Below are 15277 nucleotides of genomic sequence, written 5' to 3' on the forward strand. Positions count from 1 at the left end.
TGTTCTGGCAGAGACACCTGGCATTACTTAACACATCACATGTACTGAGTCAATAAAGTCCAGAATAGCACATCTTCCCAGAACTCAGTATAAGAAAGAGCATGACTTTCAGGGGTCAAATGAAATAAATTTGAGAAGCCATATACATAATTATACAGCAGGGCAAAATGAAAGGCTAAATTCATCTCAGAATGATACAGCAATGTAACATATGTGATACAGGTGCTGCTCCCTTGGTGCAAAATAATAAGCAGCAAACTTCTTTTTATTCAATACTTATTTTGGATCACAAAATATGATGACCTAAGATCAACCATACCTGTTCAGAATAAAAGTGCACCTAACCCAGTTTGCTATTGCACACAGTGACCAAAGGTTGATTTTTTAAGAAGAGTTTAAGAGCAGAGAAACAGTGATACTTTGCTGCAGCTGCAAAAATCCATCTATGAGCCTGAAGGGATGCTTTAGTACTTTCTCTACCTAGATAGACTTCACTTCCATGAACTTGCTTAGTTTTGAAAAACTCACAGAAGCAGTCAGATTGGAAGGCACCACAGTGTGTCATCTGGTCCAGCCTCCCTGCTCAGGAAAAGCCATCCCAGAGCACATGGCACAGGATTGCATCCAGATGGTTCTGGAGTATCTTTCACTTGAGGAATGCAATTTTTAGTATCTACAACACTCTGAAACGTGAAATTCCCCAGCTTAACCCCTCTTGTGTAAAGAAGCATTTTTAAACACCTGCCAGGTCCTGTTTCATTTGATGGCCTCTTCTGTGGGAAAGGATGATGAGCAGCCGCTCTATTCATCCTGTTTCCTAGGGGAAATCTTTTAGATGCCACATCAACTCAATACACACCAAGCACAGCAACAGCATAAAACTCACCTAACCTGCACAAATCAGGTCCTATCACACTGGAGCCAATAAGGCTACAAAAGCCTGGTCTTGTCCAACTATCAACATCAGTTAATAGAAAACCAGGAATGTTTTTCCTGGTGACCATACCTGTCGTTGGTTTTCTGTCTCTAGTCTCAGCCTGGCTTCCACGCACCTGCGGGTCTCCAGGAAGGCTTGACGCTGTGCTCTGTCTGATAGGTAGCTAATGAAGATTCCTGCAGTGTTCATACACATAAATAACACTGCCTGAGCTGCAATCTGCAATGAACAACAAACAGGATTTGATTAGACAGGAGAAGCAAAAATATCTGTTCAAAAAATGAAAGAGAGATGAAGACAGCTTTGTAGGCTGCAAAAATAGCAGTTAGGAAAGTTTGCATAAAAGAATGTCTTGGATCTTAAGTAGGGACACCAACTTTGTATATTGTCTCTGCCTTGAGGATGAGATATGCAGTATTTGGGGGCATTAAACTCTGGTTGAACCACAAATTATGTTTCCAAAAATTGACTCACAGAGCTCTAGCCAGGAATGATTACAAATGTAATTAACAATTTGTTTTTACACTGCCTCTTCTGCAAGAGAAACTTTGTGATTTGGTCCATGGCTTTAGTTTGGGAAGCAAGCCATAATAAGGAAAACAAAGAATATCAGTTAGCTATTAATTAATATCTGTGCTATTAATTATTGTATTATTAATATCAGTGACAATAGTTATTGTATTTTTATCAACCAAATAAAATACATTCATTTTCAGCTGATGCCAAAGCACAAGTTTACACAATCTGAATTCTGAACCATTCAACAGCGGAAGCTGAAAGGATAAGAAAATTCTTGCACAGCCAGTGCCTGTGTACACAGACTTTTTCTTTGCTGAAGTCGATGCAAGAGCTGAACTGGTTTTCCTTGTAGAAGCTGCGTCACAGCTTCTTCCTTTTCCATATGAACTCATATGGAAGAGAGCCAAATGGGAGTGGATCCTTGGGCAGTGTAGATTTCAGTGGATTACTTATCTCTCATTGACCTTTCTTTGTGCTCTACATGTTTTTAAGGCAGGGCACATCAACACCATTGAAGCAAGGATTGGTTGGGAAACTGAGTGAGAAACTGGCAGCATTTGACTGCACTAGAGAGAGGAAAAATTTCTGCAGCCTCAGTACCTTTATCCAATATCTCATCCTTGTAATTAGTTGAGATTTCAAAGGCTTTGATAGCTATAGGTGATACATACAGGATCATAACAACACCAGAACAACCACAGCAAGGCACATCATGTGTTTATCATTAAGGATACTCTCTCTGGTGGTGGAAAATGTGATGCTTTGTCAAAACAGTCTTGAACAGTCCAGCAATCTGTGATTGCAGAACATTTTGGGATAGACATTGTTTTTCCTTACTATCCTCTAATAATCAGTTTTCCTAGAATTCAAGTGTTGTTTGTCCTGTTAGAGGACTCTCTGATCTCATTGTGGTGCTTTGACCCAGATCTGCAGGTCTCACTCCCCACAGTCATGTGGGTTTGAAAGTGAGATCTGATACCAGACCAAAAGCATCTGTCAGAAACTTCAGCTTTGTATATACCCATATTTCTGAATCTGCAGTATTGTTCTACTATAGTACAGGGAATTAATTTGCAATTTATGTGCCATGATTAAATAATAGTGCATATCCTGGCTCCAGATGAAGTTTTGTTTAACCTTTTCCAGAAGTAGATGTCTAGACAAGGCTTGTGAGAAGTAGGGCATGATTAGCATGATCCTTGCATCTCCCTGTCTTCCAGGATCCTCTAAGCTGGAGGTGGCATACTCAGTGCGCCTGCACAACTTTTCCTGATGCCTTTATCAAGTTAATAGTACATTTGGCTCCTATGTCACTCAATAATAAAGATTTTTAACAATTTAATTAGGTCCTTTGTGATAAAACTGTTTCTTTTTGTTTCCTTTAATTCACAGTTTTATAATTTCTTTGAGTGCTGCATCAAGTTTATAAACAGTGAGTAACCATTTCCAATTAATTAGCCCATCACCGTTCCTGATTTTACTGACTTAAAACATGACCCCTTAGTTTTACTTTTTAAAAGGGAGGAATTTGAAGCTCTTTTGTCACTCTGCATGTATCACTATTCTCTCTTTGCAGTTTCTGCTTTTTCCTGTTATCTACCATATCCTGTTTTACTGGAGACATACTGGCCTGGACCAGCCAGCTTCCCCCAGACACTCTCTGCCTTTGCTCCAAGATAAATCAGAGAAGGCAGTAATTTATCTATGAAATAACTCCTTCTGGTGCAAGTTACTAAGAGGTGTATGATGAGCTGACATGAGAATGAGACTCTCAATCAGAACTAGTTCAGAACTGAATTGTTCAGCAGGACAACTGAAATCAGCTGTGGGAGGTTGGAGGAGTCAACTTTTCAAACCTTTTCGACTGACTTAACTTTGACCTGGACTGTATTTTCACACATACTAGGAAGGTTAGAGGGTGAAAAAAAAGAAAATTTCTCCAGAACATTTGAAAAGTGAATTTCAACAGTGAAAGCAGTGACAAGGTGGCCTCCTTTGCTTGCAAATTCATTTGCAATTTCCTCATGAGCCCAGTTCAGTCACCCATCTCTGCTAATGCTCAGGACTTGTTCCACTCACTTCAGCAGATCGCCTTAGAGCAAATGCACTAGAATTTGTCTTTCAACTAGATTTCATGGGTACATAACTCCATTTGGACAAAGGGAATAATGGAAAACATGTTACAGGTAAAACAACAGCTTATGCAGGGGCAGAATTGGCTTTCCTGACACATGGTAGTCTGATTGAAATCACTCCAAGGAGTAAAGCACTATGACTTGCAAGGCATACTAATCTGGGGCTCTTGTTAATAAAAGAACAAAAAGACATATAAGACTTGAGTCTTTCATTGCTGTTCCTTTTTTCTAGAGCTTACTGGGGCCAATTTCAGAAGCCTTGGAGGATTTTCTAGAACCTATCAAGGCTACAAGCCAGGACAGACTCTGTTTTTGAAGATGTACAGAGTTTCATATTTTTTGACTGACCTGAAAATAATCAATGCTCACACAGTAGGGAAGCTGAGGCATAATGTGAAAAAACAAAATACTTTCACAACATTTATAAGTTTACTTGTACCTTTCACAGCACTTAAATAATGAAGAGTAGCAGCACAGCAAGTGATCTTAAAAAAAAAAAGTGATCTTCAAATGGGGCTCTGAGGAGGTCTGCTTCTTGAATATTTAAAAAATGCAAAGAACGTACCCTTCCCCACACTGCTTGGGGATATGTCTGTAACAGACACAGTGTAACACCACTGTCCCTGCTGAACCTGCAGTTACACATAATCACATAATAGGATAAACAGAGCTAAAGGAAGTTGCTTGAAAAGATCACTGAGGCAGTAGAATCACAGAATCACAGAGTCATCAAGGTTGGAAGAGACCTTCAGGGTAAGCCATTCCAAGCATCAACCCAGCAGCACCATAATCACCCTTAAATAACATCCAAGGTTCCACATCTAGATGCCTCTTGATTCATTCCAGACTCCACCGCTTCCCTGGCCAACTTATTCCACTGCCTGACTACTCTCTCAGAGAGAATTTTGTTTCTAAATCTAATCCTGGCACAATCTAATTTAAGACCATTTCCCCTTGTCCTTTCACTTGAGACAGAAGAGACTGACACCCGCCTCACTAAAACCTCCTCTCATGTAGTTGTAGAAATCAATGAGGTCCCCCTGAGTGTCCTCTTCTCCAGATGAAACAACCCCTGTACTCTCAGCCACAGGACACGTTTTCCAGACCCTTCACCAGTTTTATTGCTCTTCTTTGGACATGTTCCAGCACCTCAAAGTCCCTTTGGAAGTGAGGTGCCCAAGAAGAAGCAGCCATTAAAATTCTTACTCCACAACTCTGCTCCTCATTTCTTGTAGGAATTGATTAAGAACTTAGTTCACATAGAAATCACTTGTCAAATAAATGGTCACTTATGAAGTGTCCTCCATAAACACACCTCAGAACACATCGAAAATCATTATGAAAACTAGCAAAAACCAAAAAATACGAAAGGAGAGGATGCAAGTCAGACAAGTAATCCTAGTTTAAATTTGAAAGAACACATTGATTGAAATAACATCATTTTTATCTGCCACTTATATAAAAAAGTCTTTGCCAAGACAGCTGAAACCAAGGAAACATTTTGAGTTGATTTGGGAAACACCAGGTTTCAAAGAAACAACTAAAAGGCATCGGACATGGCTCATCAGGAAGAAGTGATAATCAAAGCAGGTACAATATAGTAATGCAAGAGAATAGGAGAGGTAAAATTCATTGAAAAGATGATAAAGTAAATCCTGTGTCTGTTGTGAAGTGGTAGGTAATCAGCTACAGACAGTTTTCAAGGCAGAGTTGAATCTAGGTCAGGAAGCAGGAAGTTCAGGAGGGTACAGGTGAGATACTGGGATAAGCACAACAATTCTTAGGCATTTCTGCTATTAAGGGCACCTAATTGAGTTGGCCTTCCTTAGGAATTTACACAGAATCATGTGAACTTATGAATAACTGGAAGAAAGTTAAAGGTTTGGCAAAAGTCAGAAGTTTCAAGACTTCAAAAATCATACCTGAACTGTGTTTTAGGTTTACAATGATTTCCCTTTTTGAAATATGCAGTTAATTTAGAGCCATAAGGCCAGCCATTAACAGATGTTTATGGAGTGTATAGTGATTGACTGAGTTCAGCACTTCCAAAGAATACATAACCTGAGGAAAAATGAATACTTATGAACATTCAACAAACCAAATGGATTGGAAATATGTTAATTGATAGATGGCCCTAAAAGAATGTAATTGATGTAACTTCATCATGAAGTTGAGACAACAACAGTATATATCCACATGGAAAGCACAGTGGAGGCAGAGGAGAGAAAGCTGAAATTACTCTGAAATCCATAAGGACAGTGAACTTGTATTACTACCTCAAGTGCAGAAATGCACTCTAGAATGTTTAGCAGAAATAAACCTATTATTAACCTCTTCAGCAGACAAGTTTTTTCTGCTGTGTAGAAGCAGAGCAGTGTTGGGACTGATGTCACCCAAATACATGTGAGAATTAAAGAAGAGGTTTTCAGTGTAATCTCCAGCTAAACATTCTCAGGGCTTTAGAAACAGATTAGAGTATTTCTTGTCTGTTTTGGAAAAACAGGGAAAGGAAACTTGTCCTTCTTAGAGAGTGTTTTCAGCATGTGCCACATAAAGAATTGGTTGCTATGGTAATTATTATTGGATAATTAAGTTTGGAGAAGCATTTTGATTCTTCATTAGTTGTTTAACTAAAAATAGAAGTTCACCACAAGGTTGTTTTTTGTAATTAAAGTGTCTCAGAAAATTCTCTTTCCCTGATCGATCACTGTCTTTCTTGGGTTATTTGAGGGAAAATAAATGATTTTATAAGAAGTTATCACCAGGAATGGACTGAGTTGCACAAGAAGACCAAAATGCTCTACTTTGTCTAAAATAGGAACATCTGGCATCACAGACTCTACAGCTTTCTCACTGCTGGGCTGCAGCAAGCCTCTCTCTCCCACTGAGAGTATGATTTTATGAATCAAAGCTCTTGGCAGAGAAACTAGTAAGTACCTGTTTCTCTGTACTGCCTTATGCCCACCTTGATCCCTCAGTCCAGCTTCCCCTTCACCGTGCCAGATCAATTATTTGTGGGACCATACTGTGAACTATATCAGGGAACTTAGCCAACTTAAAAAACAAACATTTGGTGTTGGCCGTATCTAGAGCAATCGTCTGATTAAGTTCACAGCACAGCCTCCACAGGAAGAGGAAGCATGTGAACATTCATAGCTGGCACTGCTGCCAACTCATTAAATGGAAATCATTGCTGCCTTATTGTTAAATCACCTTGTAAAGAGTGTTCTTATTCCTAAGGTTCACTCATTCTGACTTCTCCTGGGTCTAACTGCTAAATTCCCCTGGCTGTGATAAGAGGCAGTTTTGTTTGGTTTAGTTTGTGGGTGCTTCTTCAGTAACTTCTATTGGAAACCAATCTGGCACACAAAGATGCCCAAACTGCTGCCTCGACTTTCTGGAAAACTCAGCTGTCCCTGATGCTTTCTACTTTCCAATGCATAAGTACAGCAGATGTTTAACTCCTACTCACAGCTGGAGTGAGTGCTACTCTTTAATCTGATCTACATACATGTATTTTACTGAAAGACAGAAATATACCACACCCCTGGGAAGACAGGGATGGAGAATAGCATAATGATTATTTATGGTAAAGTTAGACAAGCACAGACTGTGATGGCTAAGAACAGCTTTACCCCACCCCACCCCACCCACCTTTCACATTTGCTACATGTGAAAGAAGCCATTGTACCAGTGTCACCATCTGATTTCATGTTTAGAACTGAATTTTGTGGTTCAGCTGTGCACAGCTCCCATGGGAACATTGGCTGATTCTTCAAAATCTCTGATCTTATTTATGCCTCTAGGAGAGCTGAGATCGTTTAAGATGCCTGATCTTGCTACTACTAGAGCTGTCATTAGAGGACTTCACTATGGGCTTAGGAACAGTCTGGCCTTTAAGGTGCATAAAATGTGCAGCCTGCAAGCAGGTTGGCTCTATCAAATCATAGGGTGTACCACCAGAAATTATTATATAACCTTCAATGAAAACAACTGGTTTCAGACAAAGTTTTCTCCACTCTGTTGCAGAATATTCCAACATGAATTTTGTCCTCTTAGTGATTTAGAAAACAAAAACCATTTTCCCTCTGAACAATGAAATGTTTGCATGCAATCAATTGTTCCAGTTCAAGATAGTATTTGAAAAGCTGTATCTTTAATATTCAAGAGTCTGGTTTGCTATTAGAAAAAATAACTGTATCCTTTTTTGTTCTTCCTCCCATTTAATTCATTAGAAATATAGAAAATTGATTGTCTGATTAAGTTGCATATAAATAACTAAAGCCACACAAATTTGGTAAGTCAGCTACCAACTATGGCAAAGCTTTTGCAACCTGGTGTGGTACAAGAGATTTTCCAAGAAAATAATACGAAACATAAAATATCATAACTATATCATGTATAATTTCAGACACAGAAGGACTGACATAACTGACGGATGCAGAGGCAGTCAAGCAAATACATAACCCTGCTAATGCCATTGAGCAGCCCCAAAGTTTCAACATATCTCCTCCTAGTCCCCTTGAGTTTGTCTAAAATTTAGAGTTCAGGAATAATTTTAATAGTAAAATAAATCTATTCTGGGACTTTGGATCTTTTTTTGGTACTTTTCTTTTTATAGCTGTTAAAGTGACTAGACATGACTGGGACAATGTCAGTGGCAGGGTCATAGCCCATGCATACAGGGGAATGAACAAAGATAGGACTTTCACTTTTTAGAAACTCTTTTCCGTGGCTATAAGGTATTTAGCTGAACTCTCTGACACTTATCTAGGAACTGATCCTGAACTATGCAATGAAATCTGGTGATCACATCTCCAGTTCACTGAGCAGCACAGCACCCTTTTGTCATCATTTTGTATAGAGAATGCTGTCACCTCCAGATATCTAAAATGTTCCCATTTAGAAAAAACAGTCTTGTCTTTTTGACGGGAATAACTTTCTCTATTCAGTGTTTTCTGTGTGTTAGGTACCTTTCTCCTCTGCGTTGAGACAGCTGTATTGCAGGGCAATTACATGGAGGAAGACAAATCTTCCAGACATAAATATTTCATTGCCAAAAAACATCACCTTGTTTGGTGTGTTTATAAGTTAACATAAAGGGCTCAGACAGGAATCTCTTCTCCAAATATATGTGACCTTGAAACCAGAGCACATGTACTACAGAAATACTTTAATTTACCTGTGCTGTCTAACCAGGAGATCCTGCAACAACACACAAAAAAAACCAGCAAAAAACAAGGCACAGCAAAACATCCTGTGCAGTAGAGAACACTGGAAGCAGCCTGTGACAGTCAGGGAAAATTAGGAAGCAAAGAGATAGTATTTCCCAGTTCATTGCTCAGAGGGGAGTGCAAAGCAGCTGTTTCTCTTCCTGCACTTCCATATTTCACATTCATGAAACTCTGTCTGACTCTCAAATTTTCCCTATATTTTTCTATTGCCAGTGACAATAAATTGGGAGGAGCTGTTGATCCCTCAAAGGCAGAGAGGCCCTTCAGATCGACCTGGACATATTAAACACCTGGGCAATCATCAACTGTGTGAAGTTTAACAAAAACAAGTACTGGATTCTGCACCTGGGACAGGGCTGTAGAAAGAGACCTGGGGGACCTGGTTGATGGCAAGTTGAACATGAGTCAGAGGTGCCCTGATAGCCAAGAGTGTCCTGAGGGGCATCAGGCACAGCATTGCCAGCTGGCAAGGGACGGGATTGTACCTCTCTGTTCTGGGGCAGCCTCAGCTCAAGTCCTGTGTTTTGGGCACCAGAGATACTAGAATGATATAAAGCTATTAGAAAATGTTCAAAAGGAGCTTATGGAGATGGTGAAGGACCTAGAGAGGAAGACATATGAGGAGCAGCTGAAGTTACTTGAGGAGACTGAGGGGAGATGTCATCACAGTCTGTAGTTTCCTCATGAGGGGAGGTGGAGTCTCAGGCACTGATCTCATTGCTCTCCTGACCAGTGACAACACTCAAGAGAATGGCTTGAAGTTGTGTCAGGGGAGGTTCAGGTTGGATATTAGGAAAAGGTTCTTCACCCAGAGGGTTTTTGGGCCCTGGGACAGGCTCTCCAGAGAAGTGGTCACAGCCTCGAGCCTGACAGAGCTGAATGAGAATTTGGACAATGTTCTCAGACACATGGTGTGATTGCTGGAGTTGTCCTGTGCAGGGCAAGGGAGCTGAACTTCAATGGTCCTTGAGGATTCCTTCCAACTCAGGATATTCTATGATTCTATGCAGAAGCTGTCCACCCTTACAAACTGCATATTTACTGTTCAAAACAAATATCAAAGTAATTATGTTCAAAAAGTAGCCACATCCCATTTAAAGCTGCTTGAGAAATAAATTACTCCAGCTGAAAGTTACAACATCTAAACAAAGATTTACAACAAATTAATCTGAAATGGGGAAGTATATCCATGACTTCCTGGATACTGAGAATTAAAAATAATGCCTCTGGGTTTTTTGAAGCAACCCTTAAAAAATATTAAATTTTCCCCTTGCATTGCATGCAAGGATATCTGAGTTGTAAATAACTGTCTCCCAGTAGAATTGTATTGTACATTTGAGGACCAAGCATTAAACCTCATCTCACTGACAAAAAATTCCAGCTGACACTTGGTCTGGAAAAGTCCAAGAGCATCACTGAGTTTAGGATGAGCCTGGAGAATCTAAAAGTAGGATATCTAAAGTGAAAGTCACTTCTGGAAATTATCTTCAAATTATTACAATAGTTTTACCTAAGTCAATGTCAGATAGCCAAAGCAGAAAAATCTTAGTAGATCCCTTATCAGATGGTGCAAGCAATTAGGAGTATTGGGAGAAAAAAAACCAAACACATCAAAGCTGTTTTACAGCAGTGGAAAGAGTTTTGCTACATTTTAAGGAGATGTGAATTATGTAGTGTGCATTTCTGCTAAGTATTTTTGGGGTGTTGCTCTGCACAGCTGTTTTTATTGCTCTGGATAATGGCTCTTATCCAAAGTAAGATGTCAAAGGGTGACCAATAATTATGTTTGTAGGGCTGACAGCTGTTCCTCTTTTCTGGCATACGTCATTGCCCTTTCCATCTGATGAATTGTGTTCACATCCCAGAAATTACCTGCAGGACCTACTCCATGGCTCTTCCCACTGGAACTGGCAATTGTCATACTTTATGTGACCCTGCATTGGTGCACTCCACAGAGATCTAACAACAAGAGAAGCTTTTCGTTATTCTTCCTAGTTATGTTAGGCCAGGTTGCGTGTATTTTCCTCTGAATTACTAAGCTGTGTCCATAGGACAAAGAAAGAAGCAAGATTCTGCAAATCATTTTTCCCTTTTGATATTACAATGGAAAAAAATAAAGTAATAGCCAAGTGTAATGATCTGAAATTACTCTTGAACTCTTTATCAAGAAATAGACAATCTTATGAAATCCACTCTAGTCTGTGTCAGAATGAGACTAATACCTATTAAAAAGTGATTTAGTTTAACTGAAACAGTACTGAGAATACTGCTAATGAAAAATACATGAGGGATATCACAGTGTCGAGTGTACTTTTCCAAAACACGCTTATATTCTGATGGGAAGCTCTAATAATTACCTGTTTGTGTTAATCAGTGATACCTGCTGTCAAACAAATTATCCTTTCCAGCTGTTCTTTTTTAAAACTATTGACCTAAAATAATAATTAAAAAAGAAGCCAAAACAGCGATGGAAACAAATGTCTTACACTGCATTTTTTACAGCAGGCCAATCTCAAGGCTATGTTTTCCCCACAGTTTGACCTGTAAGTGGTTGTCATTTTGCATGGGTGTCAATGGTGATGGAGTTTGCCCACTGAATTCACAGCTAATTTACGTGTGAGACAGCAAGAATCAGCTTAGAGTCCCTAGATCAGGTTTTAGCTTTGCTAGATCGGAAATAATATGGAAAATATCTTCTCCCTCCAAATTTCTCATCATGGCTGTTCTGCTTCAACTTAAAATTATTTTTTGAAAAGTGACCAGAAATCTCCAATAAAAGAAATTGATATTCCTGTCTTTATTTTTTCCCTCAGTATCTCCTTTTGTTGCTGACTTTGATGACCTGAAAACCAAGAAAAGACAGAACTCAGCAATTCCATGTTTAGAGTCCTTTCCTAGCAAAACCTTGAAAAATCCCAAAATAAAAAAAAAACCCAAACACCTACTTTCTTAACTGTCCCTGATGAGCTCTAAGCATGAGACTATCACTTACTTCAGAGAAATCTTGGGCATATTAAAAGAAGTAGCTGTAGTCTGACTTTAGTGTACCCAGAATTTCAGGCATCCTTAACCACACTGAGAACCAGTGCTGTGGCCTTGGGAGACTTCAGGAAATGGAGAGCCCATGAAGATTTGGATGAACTTGTGAGGAAAACTTTAGAATGGCTGGGGATTTGTAATAGGATCCAGGAGACCTTGTCCTCCAGGACTGAACTGAACATGTCTTAGGCACAGCAGATGACATGGGTCACTCAATGTTAAACAGGGATTTTATTGATATCTAATGCTATTTGATATTTCCTTTAAAGTCTGCTTTATCTCGAGTTTTTTAAGCTATCATTTAGGGATACCCTAACATAAAATATTAGGAAAATAGGGAAAGGACATGGGAGCAAAGGAAATGTACCAGACAAAAGCCATGAGAGGTTACAACATTCCAGACCTGCTGGATTAAAATTTTATCTCAGAGAGTTAGGCGAGGACAAACATTTTCCTTTGTGAAACCTGTGGGTGTTGTTCTGCTATTAGTCATGGTGAGCGCTTCAGTGTGGTGAGCTAGAAGAAGTCAAACTGACATCAAAAGTACAGAGAGTGCTGTGGGAAAGAGTTTATTCAGTCCTTGGCTGACAGAATATACCAGAGACAAATAATGAAGGATTAGGCTTCTCCTGACACTTTGCTAGCAGAGGAGACATATAGTGCAGGATTCATTTTGCACTGACAGTGGTGTGATTTAGGACTAATTCCTTTGAAGGCAGTGGCTTATTCTGGTTTAAAACAAGGATGGGATTAACTTCAAACCCTGATATTTACCGTGAGCCAAATTCTCCTTGCCTGACAATACAAGCCGTGCCTTTGTTCTCCCTGCTTGTATAAGCACGAGAAACAGAAACTGGACTGTTCATGGAATATTAAACAAATGACGCAAAGCAAAACAACCTCTGTCTCTGATGTCGAATAATGAATCCTACTGATACAAGGAATGCTGCTGGAGACTGTTAAAAATTGGTGGACATAAAATAACGAGAGAAGCCCCTCCGATTATTTACATAAGGATGTCTGGGTACAGAATTTGATACAATGCACTGCCATGAATGATGTGGACATTTTTGCAGTTTGGGTCATGTAAAGGAACCCACTCAGGAGCAAGGTCAGTGTTTACCTGCTCACAGAGAAACTGATCGTCTTGAAAAGGAAATTTTCTTGAGCAAAACAGTGTTTGGTCTTAGAGAGTATTTAGCTCACAGATTTAATATTTAAGTCAATATTGCTGTAGTCAGGATACATAAATATTGTGCTCCTAGGAGCACTCAAGCACACCCGTGCTTGAAAAGAAATTGAGTGTGGTTTTGGACATGCTGGTATATGAATACCAAACCTGATGACACTGTGTTTTGTGGCACAAAAACCATCCCATCATTTCAGCCAGGAATTAGCTGATAAAGTTGATTTCTTGCTGGAATTTCAGGCAGGGGAGAGAACATTACTTCTGAGCTTTAAAAAAGAAAACCAAAGACAATCAGTTTCATAAACTGGTTTTCCAACTGGTAATATTTTTTGAAAGCCAGACAGTTCTAGTAGTTAAATTATGAAAGGGTTGAAGGAGAAAGGTCACAGGTAATGACAGGGTTCAATGACACTTCATTGAGTTTAATGCTTGATCCAGATTCCCTCTGTTTGATGGAGATATTCATCCTGGTCCTGATGGTTTTTTAAGCAGTCTCTTCCAACATTCTTTATCTGTTAGATATCAGAACATGAGTGAGATAAAGCATTTCAGAAATCCTAAGGAATCACTTATGGCTCCTTCCTGATAACAATTTGAATATTTTGGTATCTCTACAAGGATGAAATCAGTTCTTACTGCACAAGTTCTGCCACTCAGACAGTTAGCATTGATCAGATTGTTTCAAACAGGAAAACAAAAAAAGAGAGAAATTTTCTGTCCTTAAATTAAAATAAGGCCTCAGCCAAGCTCCATGGTTCAAGTTATTTTCTTGTTGTTTACATAGTGTGGTGCTGAAAGCAATTAAAACCATGTCTGTAGACAGCACCATGAACTCACTTGCTGTTGATATAAAGCTGATATCTTACTGCTGACACTGTACAGTAGCTATGTGTGTAATCTATATCAAATTCTAGATGGAAACAGGAACAAGTTCAAACGACTTCTCCATGTTGTCATCCTCATGAATATTCACATCCATTTGTCAGCATGATTAATCATTATATGAGTATAAACCTTACATATTTTTCCAATAAATACACTGTGTAGTAGTATCATAAATTACTTTTTCCAGGCATTTTGATCTTCTTTCTCACCTTCTGACATGTTCCTACGTAGTATTTTACACAGAGTTTACAAAAAAAGACAAGGACTCTAAATCATGCCAGTTATTGCTTTTAAGGAGAAAAATATTGATTATAAAAGTAGAACTGTGTGACTAAATATCTCACAAGATGATGTTAAAAATACAAATATTGGGGAACAATAGCTGGAGACAAAGATAAATATGGAGAATCAGAACAGTTTTATGAAATGCAAAGTTTTTTAAGAAGTGCGTGTTTTTCTATGTTAAAATTTTCAGTTCTTGGAAGAATTTGGAAAAACCCCAAACTACACCCTCACATCTTTTATATTTCCCTAGTAAGTAGTAAAGCAGTGCAACTGCTGCATTTCTGAAAACCTCAGACTTTTAGGTGTGGAAATGCCTTTCTTAGGCTTATACATGTCTGGTGGCCCCCAGAAGGGCAAATGTGGCAACATAGAAATATTTAAGTTTCAGAACACACCTGCAGCATGTGGGAAGCATGTGGCACTCCTCAGCTCCCAGTTCAACTGGAAAACTGAAATGGAAGAGTCATTGCCACTCAGAGCTGCAAAATCCCTGCTCTGGGGGGTTTCAGCTCCTGCTGACCTCAGTGTTCAATAAAAACTCTTTGCGGGATGACAAGACATCTGGAAAAATGCATACACTGTCAATCATCTTTAAAATTATTATGATGAATAACCCAGGATGTCCTACCTTTACCTACCATCTGACTTCCACTAAGAGCAAGAGTAACTGTATTTTGCCTGCGTGTTTAATACCATTGTCCCTCTTGAACAAAAAGTCCAGCATAATTTGCAAAGTACTAATTTTTCAGAGAGAGTTCTGTGTCTAGCAGGAGTAGAAATGGTTGTCTGAGAGTCTTTCATTAAAGTTGTCTGAATAATTACTCTGAATAACTACTACTGATTTTGTAGCCTGTGAAGGAAAGCATTTTGCTGAAAGACTGAATTGCCCTTCACGACATGAAAAACAGGATTAAAATAACCTGCCAAGGTCAGAGTTTATTGCCCTTGAAGAGAACATTAGCCAACAGGTTCCCTGAGTTAAAATTGTCTGCTGCTAAGGCCTTTCTCTTTATTGGAGAAGGAAGGAAATATTTTGTGTCTATTCCACAGTAAA

At 39.1% G+C, this 15277-nt stretch overlaps 1 protein-coding gene across 2 annotated transcripts in view; it reads right to left on the reverse strand.

The window, feature by feature from the left end:
- Window positions 1-15277, reverse strand: part of ADCY8 (adenylate cyclase 8) — a 116516-nt gene that overhangs the window by 85213 nt on the left and 16026 nt on the right. For both annotated transcript variants that reach the window (XM_030971180.1, XM_030971179.1), the window contains exon 2: window positions 1007-1156. In XM_030971180.1, the coding sequence (XP_030827040.1) occupies window positions 1007-1156 (150 nt within the window). The remainder of the gene's footprint in view (window positions 1-1006; window positions 1157-15277) is intronic.

This window comes from Camarhynchus parvulus, chromosome 2 (assembly GCF_901933205.1).
Source record: "Camarhynchus parvulus chromosome 2, STF_HiC, whole genome shotgun sequence".
Lineage (NCBI taxonomy): Eukaryota > Metazoa > Chordata > Aves > Passeriformes > Thraupidae > Camarhynchus > Camarhynchus parvulus.